Source organism: Pantherophis guttatus, chromosome 8 (assembly GCF_059756535.1).
Source record: "Pantherophis guttatus breed Tessera chromosome 8, ASM5975653v1, whole genome shotgun sequence".
Classification (NCBI taxonomy): domain Eukaryota; kingdom Metazoa; phylum Chordata; class Lepidosauria; order Squamata; family Colubridae; genus Pantherophis; species Pantherophis guttatus.
Window position 1 is genome coordinate 29,211,246 of NC_142070.1, and position 14,308 is coordinate 29,225,553.

At 34.0% G+C, this 14,308-nt stretch overlaps 1 protein-coding gene across 1 annotated transcript in view; it reads right to left on the reverse strand.

Moving 5' to 3' along the window:
* The window catches only part of ARHGAP10 (Rho GTPase activating protein 10), a 109,211-nt gene that overhangs the window by 34,351 nt on the left and 60,552 nt on the right, over positions 1 to 14,308 (reverse strand). The window contains exon 19 of the mRNA XM_034401413.3: positions 4,430 to 4,580. Coding sequence (XP_034257304.1) covers positions 4,430 to 4,580 — 151 coding nt within the window. The remainder of the gene's footprint in view (positions 1 to 4,429; positions 4,581 to 14,308) is intronic.

Genomic DNA, 14,308 nt, shown 5'->3' on the forward strand with positions numbered 1-14,308 from the left:
CTTTCGACCAGTCCTCGAACTTTCGACTGTCCTCACATTTTACGTTTTTTGTCCTATCTTGTCACCATGGTGAAGAGAAGCAGTTGTGAAATGAACGAAGTGGTTGTTAAGAATGCTGCACGGGCATAAATGTGAGGATGGTCATAAGTGTGAGGACCAGTCAAAAGTGTGAGGACCTGTCAGAAATGACTTTTTTCAGCCCTCTGAGTAGTCCCTATACACATAGCCATGGCCACTCGGTCACATGACCAGCTAGCCACGCCCACCCAGTCACATGACCAGCTAGCCACGCCCACAGAACCGGTAGTAAAAAAATTTAGAACCCACCCCTGGTCCTGGTCCCTGGAGTTAGAGACATTTATAATGGGAGAGAATTCCCAGAAATGACAAGTTAGGAAAGGTGAGCAGGATTCAACATTGTATTTACAATTTTGAAAAAATAATTCTTTTTTCTATTTATTGTAAGTACGGATTTTCTTAAATTTAGGGTTATCACTCTTTTGTATCAATATACTAGCTCTATATAATATATGGATATAAGGTAAATAGGGTGCAGTCTTTCATATTCATAGACAAAGATGCTATTAACAATTGCATACTGCTGTTAACAATTCTATTAATGACAGTTTAAAATCTCTAGCCTGATCTTGTTTTAAGATGTCTAAAAATATGAACAATGATAGACCACTTATTATTTCTAAAGTATGTTTGGGTTTTTATTGGCATCCTCAAACTATTGGAATTTAACTTCAAAGCTTATGGCAAGCAAGTGAAGCTGCCATGAAATGTGATATCTTAATTAAAAAAATCAATAAACAATATTATGGAAAATTAAACATCAACAGATTTATTGTGGAATGAGCTTTCATGCCATGACAAATAACATAGCTTTTAAGATGCCACCATACTTTTTATTTTTGCTTCCAAAAGAACTACAGATGTCCTGTTGGAAGCTTATGGTGGTTCTAACAAGTTCAATGCAGAACCTATTTTTAAAACTTATTTCTTTTAAACATTTATTACAGTACAATCTTTAAAAACAAATCACCACATACCTAGTACTTTTCCTACCCCATATGTATGTATACATGCATGTACATATATACCGATTTTCTGGAGAACAAGTTTGGATCTGTTATTTAAATACAAAATGAAAAATATGGAAGACAAAAGGCATCACTTGTATTTATATATAAAAGCTAACAGTTTATAATATTTGTTATATCTTAGAATTTGTACCATTTGTTCATCAATAAATACATCTCAGTAAATAAAAGTTTATCGCTACATGTCATCTATTTGCATATCACTAAAATTAAGCAGCCTCCAATATTTCTGGGTGTTGAGCACATTTTTCTTTATGAAGAGATTTACTTAATTAATTTAAGAGGTAAATAAAAAATACCAAAAGTCTAAAAAAATTACTAATAAACTAAATGTCCAACTGTGGAGAAATGCCTTAGGTTTATATAAATGTGGAAAAGCCAATAAAAACCACATATGGAGCTGGTTAAGATCAGTAGTGTTAAAGAAAGGAACTGAGATTTTATTTTACTAGCTCAAGAACAACCTTTGCCAACTATTTTGATGAATGCAAAAATTTTTCATGTAACAAAACAATAAGCTAATTTATAATTGATAAATTATAATAATGTATCAATTTACTATAATTATAGTTTACTATAATTTATAGTAATTGATAAACTTATTTATCAATTTTCTACACCGCCCATCTCGCCTAAGTGACTCTGGGCAGTTTACAAATGTCACCTTGGGAGCGAGAAGCTTGAAACAACTGACCATTTGATCAGTGGCTACAGCAAAATTTCACAAACTGACTGTAATCAGTGTTACGACCAAGGTGCCAAAATTATTTATTGGAAATCTGCCAGAGTTTTGGATTTAAATGTAGGAAGAACCACTGGGACCATTAATATGAGGGGTTTTGGAAAATGAGTGGGTTAAGATCTTATGGGATTTTAAAACTTAAACAGATAGGCATTTTGTTCACAGTCATTGAAAAGAAGAAACTCTGATTCATTGATGTTGCTAGGTACATTGATATAGTACATTGAAGAAAAGCAACCTCCGAAAAAATAAATAAATTCTGGGGCTTGCAAATTGAAGTTAAACACTTATGGGGGGAAAAATAATGATTGGAGCTATGCCTAAAGAACAACTAGACACGAGGACAGTTTTTTCCATCATGCCAATGCTCTGCTAAACAACTAATTTCCACTACACTGTCAAACTATTTAGTAAGGCTGTATTACTATGATTCTCATCTTTCCTATTACCTATCTCCTTTTCTATTTATGACTATAACTTTGTTGCTTGTATCTTTATGATTTATATTGTTCTATTTAGTTTCCTAGTATGATTTATGTTATTTAGTATCCTATGACTATCACTGAGTGTTGTATCATAATTTATGATGAATGTATTTTATGACTATGATCATGATTTCTAACTTATAATGTTTATGTACACTGAGAGCTTGTGCATCGAAGACAAATTCCTTGTGTGTCCAATCACACTTGCCCAGTATGCTATGCTATGCTATGCTATGCTATGCTATGCTATGCTATGCTATGCTATGCTATGCTATGCTATGCTATGCTATGCTATGCTATGCTATGCTATGCTATGCCATCCCATTCCCATTCCCATTCTCATTCCATTATTCTATTCTATAGGATTCCCTTGATATTTAACAGACCGGAACAATTTAAGTTTACAATAAGTAAGTAAGTAAGTAAGTAAGTAAGTAAGTAAGTAAGTAAGTAAATAAATAAATAAATAAATAAATAAATAGTGAGTTTTCATAGAATGTTTGATTGTGAATCTAACTGTATATTACCCATTTAATAATGATGATAACTCTTAACACCATCAAACAATAACATTTGCCGACACCAGGTCCTTGGAAGGATTCAATTGGTGGATAAAAATGCCAAATCCAGTCTAAACATCTTGCTGGTTTTGTGGGACCAATCATAATAATAATACCATAAAGCAGGTGTCCCCAAACCCCCGGGCCACAGCTCATTACCTGGCCTGTTTCAAACCAAGCTGCACAAGCAATGGGCAAGCGCATGCAACATTCCACTTGCTTGAGCGGAGAGAGAATGAGTGGAGACATTTGAACGAAGAGCATCACGAATGGAACTTCACAGAAGAGCAGAAACGCCCTCTGTTTGAGCATTCTCCGCTCACACAAGTGGAGCTTCGCATGCGAATGGAGCTTCGAGCGCAAGTGCCCTCCACTCACAAATCAAGCTCCATTCGTGAATGGAGAGTGCATGTGCCTGCCACTCGTACCAATGGAGCTATGGGCATGCACCTGCCACTCACACACCTCCTCCACACAGGGCCGCCAAGATGAAAGATTGGAGACCACAGCCATAGCCCACTTTTTAAGAGGGAAATGTATATATAAATCTATTTATCTTTATTTTTTATATCTGGTTTTGCTGTATCAATGTCAAATAAACTAGAACAAAGGCGCATTGGAATTATATGCAAGAAACAGCAAGAACTGGTGGGCACACAAATAAAGTAATAGAAAATGAAGAAGCTAACATGCTCTGGAACTTTTCAAACAGACAAATATCTTCTGTCACACAATATCTAAGACTTAACAACTGTCAATAAAAAAATTCAACACTTCAATACCTTAGACAGCAGAATAGAAAAAAAAGACGTGAAAAAAAATCACAAAAGCTTGCAAATAGAAGTAGCCAAAGAAAGATAGCACTAATAGTAATAAGTCCCTTTTGTGCAATCTCAAAACAACCGGAGCACCATTCGAATATCATCGGCAGTGACTAAATCACCATCAGTCAATTGCAAAAGGCAACTTTACTTGGAACAGTTAACATCCTGCGACAAGTGCGACAATATCTTTAATATTATTAAATAAATTCAGTTTGTCCCAGATCCTTGGGAAAGACTCAACAGGACAAAAATGACAAATCCAATCTAAACATCTGGCTGACTGTTCAACAAACCGTAACAGTTTGGTGTACTGCTGATGTTCTTATGAGGAAAATGAGTCAATCAGTTTGTACACCTGTCCCTCATCTTATATCTGTACATATTGTATCACCGTTAAAGTATTTTTAATGGAAAAACTGCAAATGTAATCTTTGCATTCTGAAAAACTGTTGCATCTTATTTGCACAATGAATTCTACTTTTTCTCATTTGATAACTTACTGTATATGTAATTATATAATGCTATCAATATTACTGCTAGAGTTGTCTCTTCAAACTCACTAAAAAGCTTTGCTTTGGGTTCTTATCTTATTCCATTTATCATACCACTTATAATTATATATAATTACAAAAACAACAGAAATGAAAGCTACTGCAGAATATATATTGCAATTCCACTTTTGCCAAGATAGAAAATATAATGAACAGCTTACTATCATCCAGCTCTAGACACAGATTATATACAGCAACAGGCCTCTTATTACGTTGCCCCTGTCGTCTTGATTGTCGTGGTGGGGCATTTGGAGGAGAGATTGGCACAGGGGTAGGCTCAGAGAAATAAGCATCAGGCAGCGTGTGGAAAATCTGGAAAGAGCAATGTAAAACACACTGAGTTACTGTGAAAGACAACTTGTATAAATCCTGTAAGCCATTTTCAAGGAATAATTTACCTTTGATTTATATTCAATTTTTCACATTTTGAAAATGATTATTTTAAATAAATCAAAATTAAAATAAGCATAGATATTCACTGCAAAACACTTAAATTTATTCATTCATTCTATTCTTAAGAAGTAGTTACTAATGTAACTAATGCACAATTTTATCAAGTGAAATTTAAAACCAAGAAGAGGGCTTTTTCACAAGGCACTTGGAAGAGTGTCCTTTACAGTTCTAAAATTCTACACTACCATAACACTTAGTTTCCCAGGCTTTTAAGTTTAGATATATTTTTCTCAATGTAATTTTTTTTTTCTGGAAACTTTAAACTAGATTTTATAAGAATGAAATTGAATCACAGAGATTCAGTATCTTTCCTTAAAATCTTTTGAGGACAAGTGAATCTCATCCTTTTTACATTGATAGAGGGCTATCTCTACAAAACACTTTTGTGTTTAGATGGGAACCAAGTCTGGCATTCAATGTTCTTCCCTTCTTCCTCACATTTCCCCAAATTGTTACTATGATAAAGCAAAAAAAAAAAAAAAAGCCAAAGGATGATGTTTTTTTCAAAAGTGATGGCTTCCCAAAATATGTGTAGTGGGTGCATGCAGACATTCATTTCTCATTGCTCCAGAACATAAATCTTCATAAGATAAATAAATGATCAATCATTTTCATTTATGTTGCCCACAGATGATGTTTATTGCCTAAAATCTTAAAAGGATTTTTAAGCTGTGGTATCAATAACTGGGGGTGGACAAGATTAAAACAAGATGTGGATTTCCCCTTTATGCAAAAACGATTTTTTGAAGGCTATGGATAGGGGTTTTTAAAGACTAAAACTCAGGTTCCTTATTTCATCTTATCTGGTTAGAATTAGGCTGCATTTCTTTTGGGCTCATGTGAGGTTCTGTCACATCAGATATTGGTGAGAATAATTTTTTGGGGGGGAATATCCTTGGATCATTTCTTAATTTCAATCTTTCCGAGCAAAAAAAAAAAAAAAAAAAAAAATCAAACTCAGTTTAGTTTACTGAGCTTTTATTTTCCAAAATTAAATTTTTAGGTATAAATTTCACCCTGATAAAGTCAGTGAGCCTTCAATGGAGGATATAGACCAAGATCCCCATATAAGCAGAATTTTCCACCTCCATTACAGCTCAATAACCCTCTCCTGCTCAATTGCCAGATATTTCCCACACTTTACATAGGAGACACTTTATCTTCTCCAAAATCATCAAATTAAAAGAGCAACAACTGGTAGATGCATCAGTATTCCCTATTGAATTCAGACTTGGGCATGTTATGATACAGAAATTGAATCTATTCCACATTCATAACTAGAGTGCCCTCTATGCAATGAATGGAGGACAAATTAATAACAGTTGTTAGAAATCTAGATTACTCCTCTGAGCAGATTATCCATTTTATCCTAGGAAATCAACTTTGGCTATTACGTATGTTCCTTACTTAATAATCATTCAGAGATCATTCAGGCTTACAATGCTGCTAAATGAGTGGCAGCTACAACTAGTCCTCATACTTAAGTTGGTTGCAGCATCCAGTTACATAACCCCCATTTGTATGGGGAAGCTGGGAGAAGGTAATGATCATGTGATGTTTTCACTTAATGACACAATTCATTTAGTATTGGAATTTGTGTTGTCAAACAGTGTAGTCATGTGACACATTGTTTTACAACTATGTTGGTCAGTGATGGAACTTCTGGTTCCAATTGCAACATGGTAGCTAATTTTTTAACAATAGCCATGTCTTATAGATTTTATCTAATATTTCCATCACACTATTAATTACTTCAAGCTTTTATGTTTAAGCTTTATTATTTTATATCACTTTATATTTATTGTGTTGTAATATCATTTTTTATATATTGGTTATGGATTGTAAATAAATAACAATTGCCTTCTTTGCTGAGAATATGATGTTTTTAATCAACATGAATCAGGTAAGTTTTCTGTATTCTTTTATTATTAATTGTTCTCTGACAGGTTGCATTAGATTTACTTATTTATTTTGTATACTCTGTATTCCCAATAGTTAGCATTAAACTAACTATTAAACATTAAACCAGACAGAGTTTTAAAAGATTGTAATTGTATTCTGCTTACCCCTATGATGACACTTCATTATCATAGCCTTAAAAAAATAGTTTTAACCAGTTTCAAAAAATTATCAGACTAGTGCTAGTCAAACATTTGTAGGGGCTATTCTATTAAACAGAAACCACTGAAATACACTGTTTATCCACCATGGTCTGCCTAATCTCCCTCAAATGGAGAATGAATAACTTCTCTCCAATAAAATGTACTGGATGGGGTCAATTTCACTTAGAGATAGTGATTCTGAAAATACTTGGGAATCAAGCCATATAAGGCTTCTTAAATAAAAGCTGGCTTTGAATTGCACCATAAATGTACCAAAGCTACTACAGGGTCTATAGCACATATGTTATATCACTATGAAAGTTTTCATTTGCCAGTAAGTGGGCTGCTAACGTGTACAACAACTGCAGTTTTAGAATGGCTTTCAAAGGTAGTCTCATGTAAAGTGCATTGTACTATTCTAATTTTATGGTGGTCATATGGAATTACCATCAAAAATGAATCAAAATGTGGAAACTAATAATAAATATCCCAAAGGTGCTTTTTCAAGAAACAACTGACTTTGTTTTTCTTTGAAGACGTTTTGCTTCTTAGGCATTCATAGTCATAAAGCTACCTTAATTCTTCTTAGAAAAAGGACAAAAGAGAAGCAAAACATCTTCAAAGGAAACAAGAAAGTCCAGTTACCTTTTTAAAAAGCTCCTTTGGGACAACCATGACCTGGATGACTGAGAATCTCCATAAATAATAAATATGCATAGTATTGAAAACTGCATTACATTGTTGTAAGAATAGGAAATAGTATGGCGAACAATTTTTATACTTAAGTATAATAACTTTTTTAAAGTTGTAAAAAATTAATATATAATAGATAGATAGATAGATAGATAGATAGATAGATAGATAGAATTGTAAAGCAGTGACATTACTCTGCAAGTCCAAAATAACTGTTCTAATAATAGTTCAGAGGAGCTACTGTGTTGTTAAGTGGAAGAAAAGTACAAGAGTAGCTACTCTAAAGGTCCATGTCATGGTTCCCAAGAGCATCATAGCAATATCATACAATATCTGGCTTTAAAACATTGAAGATAAAAATAAACACATCTGGTTTGCTCTGAAACAATCGGAGCAGCCATTGCTGAAGCAATTTGTAACACTATAGGTTTTTTATACAGCAAATACCTCCCGATAGAAGTGCTAAGATGTATGGGAACTAAACTTTAAGGAACAGGAAACTCACCCTAATAAATCCCAAAGCATCTTTTTTCTTCTTATAGTCTCATAGATAGAATTCTTATCTGTCCATTAGGATCAAGAAGTTATCAAAAGCACAAAAAGAATTTGAAATATTCAATAACTGTATAGAACATTTGACAAGTCTTGATTCGAATATTTTCAAGAGTAGTCCTATTCTTACATTTTAACATTGAGACCACTGCATGCTACCTAAGGCCCAAACAACATTAACAGAAAAATTATTCCCTACTATTGCTTTTTTTTCAACATGGAAAATCTACTTTTCCTGGAAGTGTAAAGTATACTGTTGGGCAATATCAGCACACAATTGTTAACCACAGCTTTTTCAAGAATTTTAAATGACTAAAACAGATAAAAATGGGGGAAATATATGTTTATTTTAATTGCATCCTTTATTAAATCAACAGAAAAGGCAAAATACAGTACAACAAAATGAATCCTAATTTCCTAGAACTGAACAACTTTTTGGTTGAATCAGTTTCTATGATAGAGGTGCATTGGTAGGCAGGTGAGCAATAAGATCAATTTTCAGGGACATGGACCTCTCTCGGGCATATTAGACAAACAGAATGTTCATATTTGGAAGGTAACTTAATTCTGTTATTTGTGGACTTTGGAAAAAATGGGAAACATATGCTCTACTAATTAGTAGGAAGAATCATTACCCAAATGGCCTATAATGTCAGAAGACAGTCTTCTTTTCAAGTACAGAAAAATACACAGCCAAACTAAAGAAATGAAGATAGACCAATAAAATAAGAGAGTTTGTTAGCGTTGTTCTGAAGAGCACAGAGATTCCCAACAATGCTGTTATTGCAATGTTTAAAGCAGAGGCCTTCAAACTTGGCAGCTTTAAGACTTGTGGACTTCAACTCCCAGAATTCTCCAGCCAGCTGGCTGGAGAATTCTGGGAGTTGAAGTCCACAAGTCTTAAAGCTGCCAAGTTTGAAGACCTGTGCTTTAAAGGATAAGAACTACATCCAGGAACATCTACCGGGGTGATGTCCTACTGAAAATTCTTCCTTAGCTGTACAAATTCTGACAAAACCTTCCCTAACTGCCATACTCAGAGACCACAGGATTTCTGAACAAGGATATGAAACTTAGACCAGTCCATTTCAAACATCTTGAGAACAGTTGTTGGAACAGAAGAGAAAGCCACGAAGCTTTTCACTCCCACTGACCCTGCTGGCTGACTACTAATTTAATAGCCAACTAGAAAAGAGGCCAGGACTTTTTGTGTTGCAGTGATTTTAGTCATCGGTCTCTTTCAGCTATGGATATTCACTCTTATCTTTAGAGTATTTTGCTGTTCCTGCAGCTCTTATTTTTCATAGCAAATCAAGTCAGTTCAAAATGAAATAATCCATTAAATAATATTCAAAGGGATAAGGGAACATGAGGGATTTGACTTGGTGAGAATTATTGTAGAGGAAAAAAACCCTTCTATTAACTGATATAATTCATTTAGGAAAAAGTCAGTTCAAATTCAAAATTCAACTGATTTACAATGAACCTAATCTGAAGAAAAGGATAAAAACCATGTTTGCGAAGAAAAGAATGATTACTGATATTCTAAGACAGGCCGATTTCAAATTAATTTAAATACCTTCTAAATTTTTCATCCTAATTTATTTTGAGTGCTTTTTAGATTTCATAGACCATCATGAAATTTCACATTTGGAATGTGATTGATTTTTTTAATAAAGAAAAGAATAGCACCATTATTGCCTTCAATAGTAAATACCGTATTTTTCGGAGTATAAGACGTTCCGGACTATAAAACACACTTACCTTTTTTTGGGAGGAAAACAAGATATACGCTAGTGCATGGATATGGGAAATAATACAAAATTTTACCAGTTTGGAACTGTTTTAAGTTTTTTTCTTTGCATAGATTGGTATTGTAATAAGAATCAGTAAGTTATTCAGCATGCAATCTGTTAGATGTAAAGCTTTTCCCCCCTCTCTTTATTTACCTTCAGGTAACATTTTAATTAAGTTAGTGAAATATTTTTTAAATTCCAGCTAATTGTTGATTCTAGACAGAAATTTTACAACAAAAGGACACAAAGAAAATAAGACTCATAAAACACTCACAATAACTCTGCCTCCCAGCAATTTGCCTAGCAGAAAACAGCAAACAGCCTGTTTTAGTTTCATTTTCATCACACCCTGATTAGCACAAGAAAAAAAAAAATCTGCCTCCTAGCAATTTGCCTGCTTGCAGGAGGCCCGCTCAGCAATAGGCAATGGCAATCCCTGTAGCCTGAAACAGATGAGGGTCGGGAGGCCGATCCAACCGACAATCAACTGCTTGTGCTAATCAGGCTGTGCTGAAGCTGAAACGGGTTTTTTTCAGTTTGCTGCTTGCAGCAAGGAGGTAAATTGCTGGAAGGGAGAGGCCAAAGGGTGGGAGCCAGCAGGTGGGCGGGGCTACTTTCGGTGTATAAGACGCATTCAAATTTTCACCCTCTTTTTTTTGGGGGGGGGGGAAGTGCGTTTTATACTCTGGAAAAATACGGTATATTAGAACTTATAAGAAAAAATATTTAATAAGGAAGAGCCTATTAGAAATGCTGTTTCTTTAGGTCAGGAGTGTCCAGCTCGTATCATCACGGCATTGTCACGTGACGTATCACAACTTTTACCCCTTCACTAAGTCAGACATGGGTGTGACCAGTGTGTGATGGATGCAGTCCATAGGCCATGAGTCTGACACCCCTACTTTAAGTCAACCATTTATAAATAAATAACTTTATTGTCATTGTACGTGTATACACAGTATATCCATACAACGAAATTCACTTAACACCCAAAGACCAGGTCCAACACACATAACAATCCCCAAACACACTCCCACCCACCACAATTCTCCACCCCTAAATCACCCAATTTTATGAAAATTGTCTAGCTTGTATTATGTTTAATGATTGATATTTATGTTACAAATGACTTTCAGGGATATTTGGGGAGAAACTAACATACAAGTAGAATTTGTACCATAAATATATTTTATTGATCTGATATACAATTTTAAATAAGATTTTAAGAAAATAGGTAAGTATTACTCAGAGTTACTGAGCAAAATTTTCTGTTCTTAGGTTACCTTAATTGTGGAAAAAAGAACACTATTTTGCACATAGTTATTTTAAGAATATGTAAATAAATCTGCTAAAACATATGGATGACATAAAGCTCTTTTATAAAAGCGATTATTGGTTTAACAGATGAACCATTCTAAAACTACTTAACTAGGCTTTTAGCTTTTAAGTTTGACTGCATTCTACTGTAACACATTTTATTTAAACCACATGATGAAGATATAAAAATCATGCTTTACAGTATGGTCTTTATTTTATAAAGAAACTCTGTCCAATATAAAAAGCATATGGAAAATCTGCTTGATGTGCTTTTCACAAAAAGAGTTGGACAAAAGGAATATATAATTATTGCCACATATAACAGAAATAGAAATATTCTACTAAATGAAATAATTAATCATTTTTCCCTCTTTTTTTCTTCCCTTTCTCTACCCCCAGTTCTGGTTTCATGTATTCTACTTGGCTTAAATATTAAATTCTTTTAAGTACCAGTATCATCCAAAATGCAGAGTAATTCATAGTACATGGATGAAAAAATACAAATTCAGGAAAAATCAACATCAACTAACAGTTTGAAAAAATAGCTACTTTTGAATCAACTTCACTTTTTATACTGAACATTGTGGATTATTAATTTAATTTAAATATTAAAAACCCTACATATGAAGAAATAAGCAGCATAATATTTAACAGAATATAACATATGCATTCATATTCATAAAGCCACAATGTCTCTTCTTAGAAGGACAAAATGTTTGTTTGATAAACTTTACCGAATATATAAAAACTGTAGTATACACATCATACTATACTACACTACACTACACTACACTATACACCATACTATAATTCTTAATCATAAATATATTATTGCAATTCTCCAAAAACAATATGGTATTGGGATTAAAAGCATGACTGTTGGATGAACTTTTCTCACATGCATGCATGTATGCATGCGTATGTATGTATGTATTTATTTATTTATTAAATTTATATAAATTTAATAGGGATGAAATCCAGCAGGTTCTGACAGGTTCTGGAGAACTGGTAATGAAAATTTTGAGTGGTTCAGAGAACCGGTAGTGGAAATTTTGAGTAGTTTGGAGAACCAGCAAATACCACCTTTGGCTGGTCCCAGGGTGGGATGGGAATGGACATTTTGCAATATCCTTCCCCTCGAGTAGGGAAGAAATGGATATTTTGCAATATCCTTCCCTTGGAGTGGGGAGGAAATGGAGATTTTGCAATATCCTTCCCCTGGAATGGGAAGGGAATGGGGATTTTGCAGTATCCTTCTTCTGCCAAGCCCACCAAGCCACACCACAGAACCTGTAGTAAAAAAATTTAGATTTCACCACTGTATAGCATCCCAACTCACAAATAGGTGAGTCCAAATGGTTTATATTATATAACAAAAACCCAAAAGGAAAACCACTCCCCATCCATCATGGCAGCCATAACAATTATAGCTAATCTGATTAGATTAAATCATAACTTCGAATCTCAATATTGGATGTTGGAATAGGGAGAATTTAAGGCAGCATTAAAGATTAGTACTATAATGCATGTAAGATATTATATTTACAATAGTAAAAATAGTTATAAATACTATCAGTAACTAACTTTATATCAAGGGAGGGAGGGAAGGAGGGAGGGAGGAAGGCTTGTTTTAGACTGCCAAGAAAAAGGAGAATTTCTTTACTATAATAAAATAAGACTAGTGGAAAATACATTTGCTTCTACTGCCACCTCTCTGTTATTGTGTGTATGTAAGAAATTAAAATAAATTGTTACAAGTGAAACATTTTAAGCCTCCCTTGATGTGATGCTTCCACAGACATCTGTCTGCCAGCCTGACTATAATGAATCTAGTACAGTTTCCACTGTACTGAAAGCAAGCTTTTTGCCAGTCTGGAAAGCAGCAGGACTGTGTGTGTGGGAGAGAGGAGTCAACTGAACAAGCTGACACTTTCTGGCAAGTGCAGAAGCAACAGTAGAAACATAAAATGATTTAAAGACATTAATACATATAAGTTATACTTCTCAGAACCTTGATGAAGTATAAAGATATGGGTATAGAAGCAAACTCATATGTTTTCATTCTTTTTTCTGTGCATCTTTATTTTTTTAGAAAAGAGATTGAAAAAATTGAGACTGCAACTTTAAACATGAAAGTTATAAAGTAATATAAAACCTTAAATCAATGAAAAATTTGGTTTTCTCCCATTTATTTAATCTATAAATAAATAATGTGGAAATGAAGGGTCCAATGAAGGCACTTGGAAACATTTGTTTATTAAGCCTATGCTAGTCAACTCTTACGGGCAAATGAATGATGCTATTCTTACCATTGTCCAAATCAGTAATTCATGAATATTATCAATTTATGATTGAATTGTTCGAATCATGCCTAGATGAATCTATCAAGATTCAGTTAATATTTTATTTATTATGAATCAATGAATGTCACAGGAGCTAATTATTATTTTGCATTTTGAGACAACTTTGCAACAGGACAACTATTTTGAAAACAAGTCTTCAACTTTTTCAGGACTCTTTTTATTTTCACATCTGCCAAACTTTGAATCGCCATGTGTCTACTGCACCCAATCTTTACTATATCCACTTCAGTTCCATTGAGACCTTTTTTTTCAGTTTACAACCCTGTAATCTATTAAATTGGGATAGAGTTGGGAGATTGTTCTACCATATAAATTCAGAGTAGGAATATATTCTATACTCTATGCACAGAACAGCTGGTTTTGAATGGTCCATGCTGAGATCTAAATATGTTTCAAGTGTTTCAACCACGTGCAAAATAGTGTTCTTTTTTCCACAATTAAAGTAACCTAATTAATCAATTGAGATTATTTGATTCTATGCATCAAATAAAAAGGGCTGTTTTGCTGCAGGAAGAAATACTTAGCTAGGGATGGGGAGACAGCTGAAGATGTTGGTAGCAGAAAAGGGGGAAAGAAGGAGCTACTGTGATCAGGAAGAGACATGTATATCCCACATAGGAGCATTAGCAGTGGCTAAGGGGATAGAAAGAAGTGAAAGAACTAAAAAGATAGGAGGGAAGTGAGTGAGCTGGTAAATTATGCACTTATTCCCACTATACACTGGGAACTGGTAATGGCTGATCCAAATGGCTCAATAGAAATCC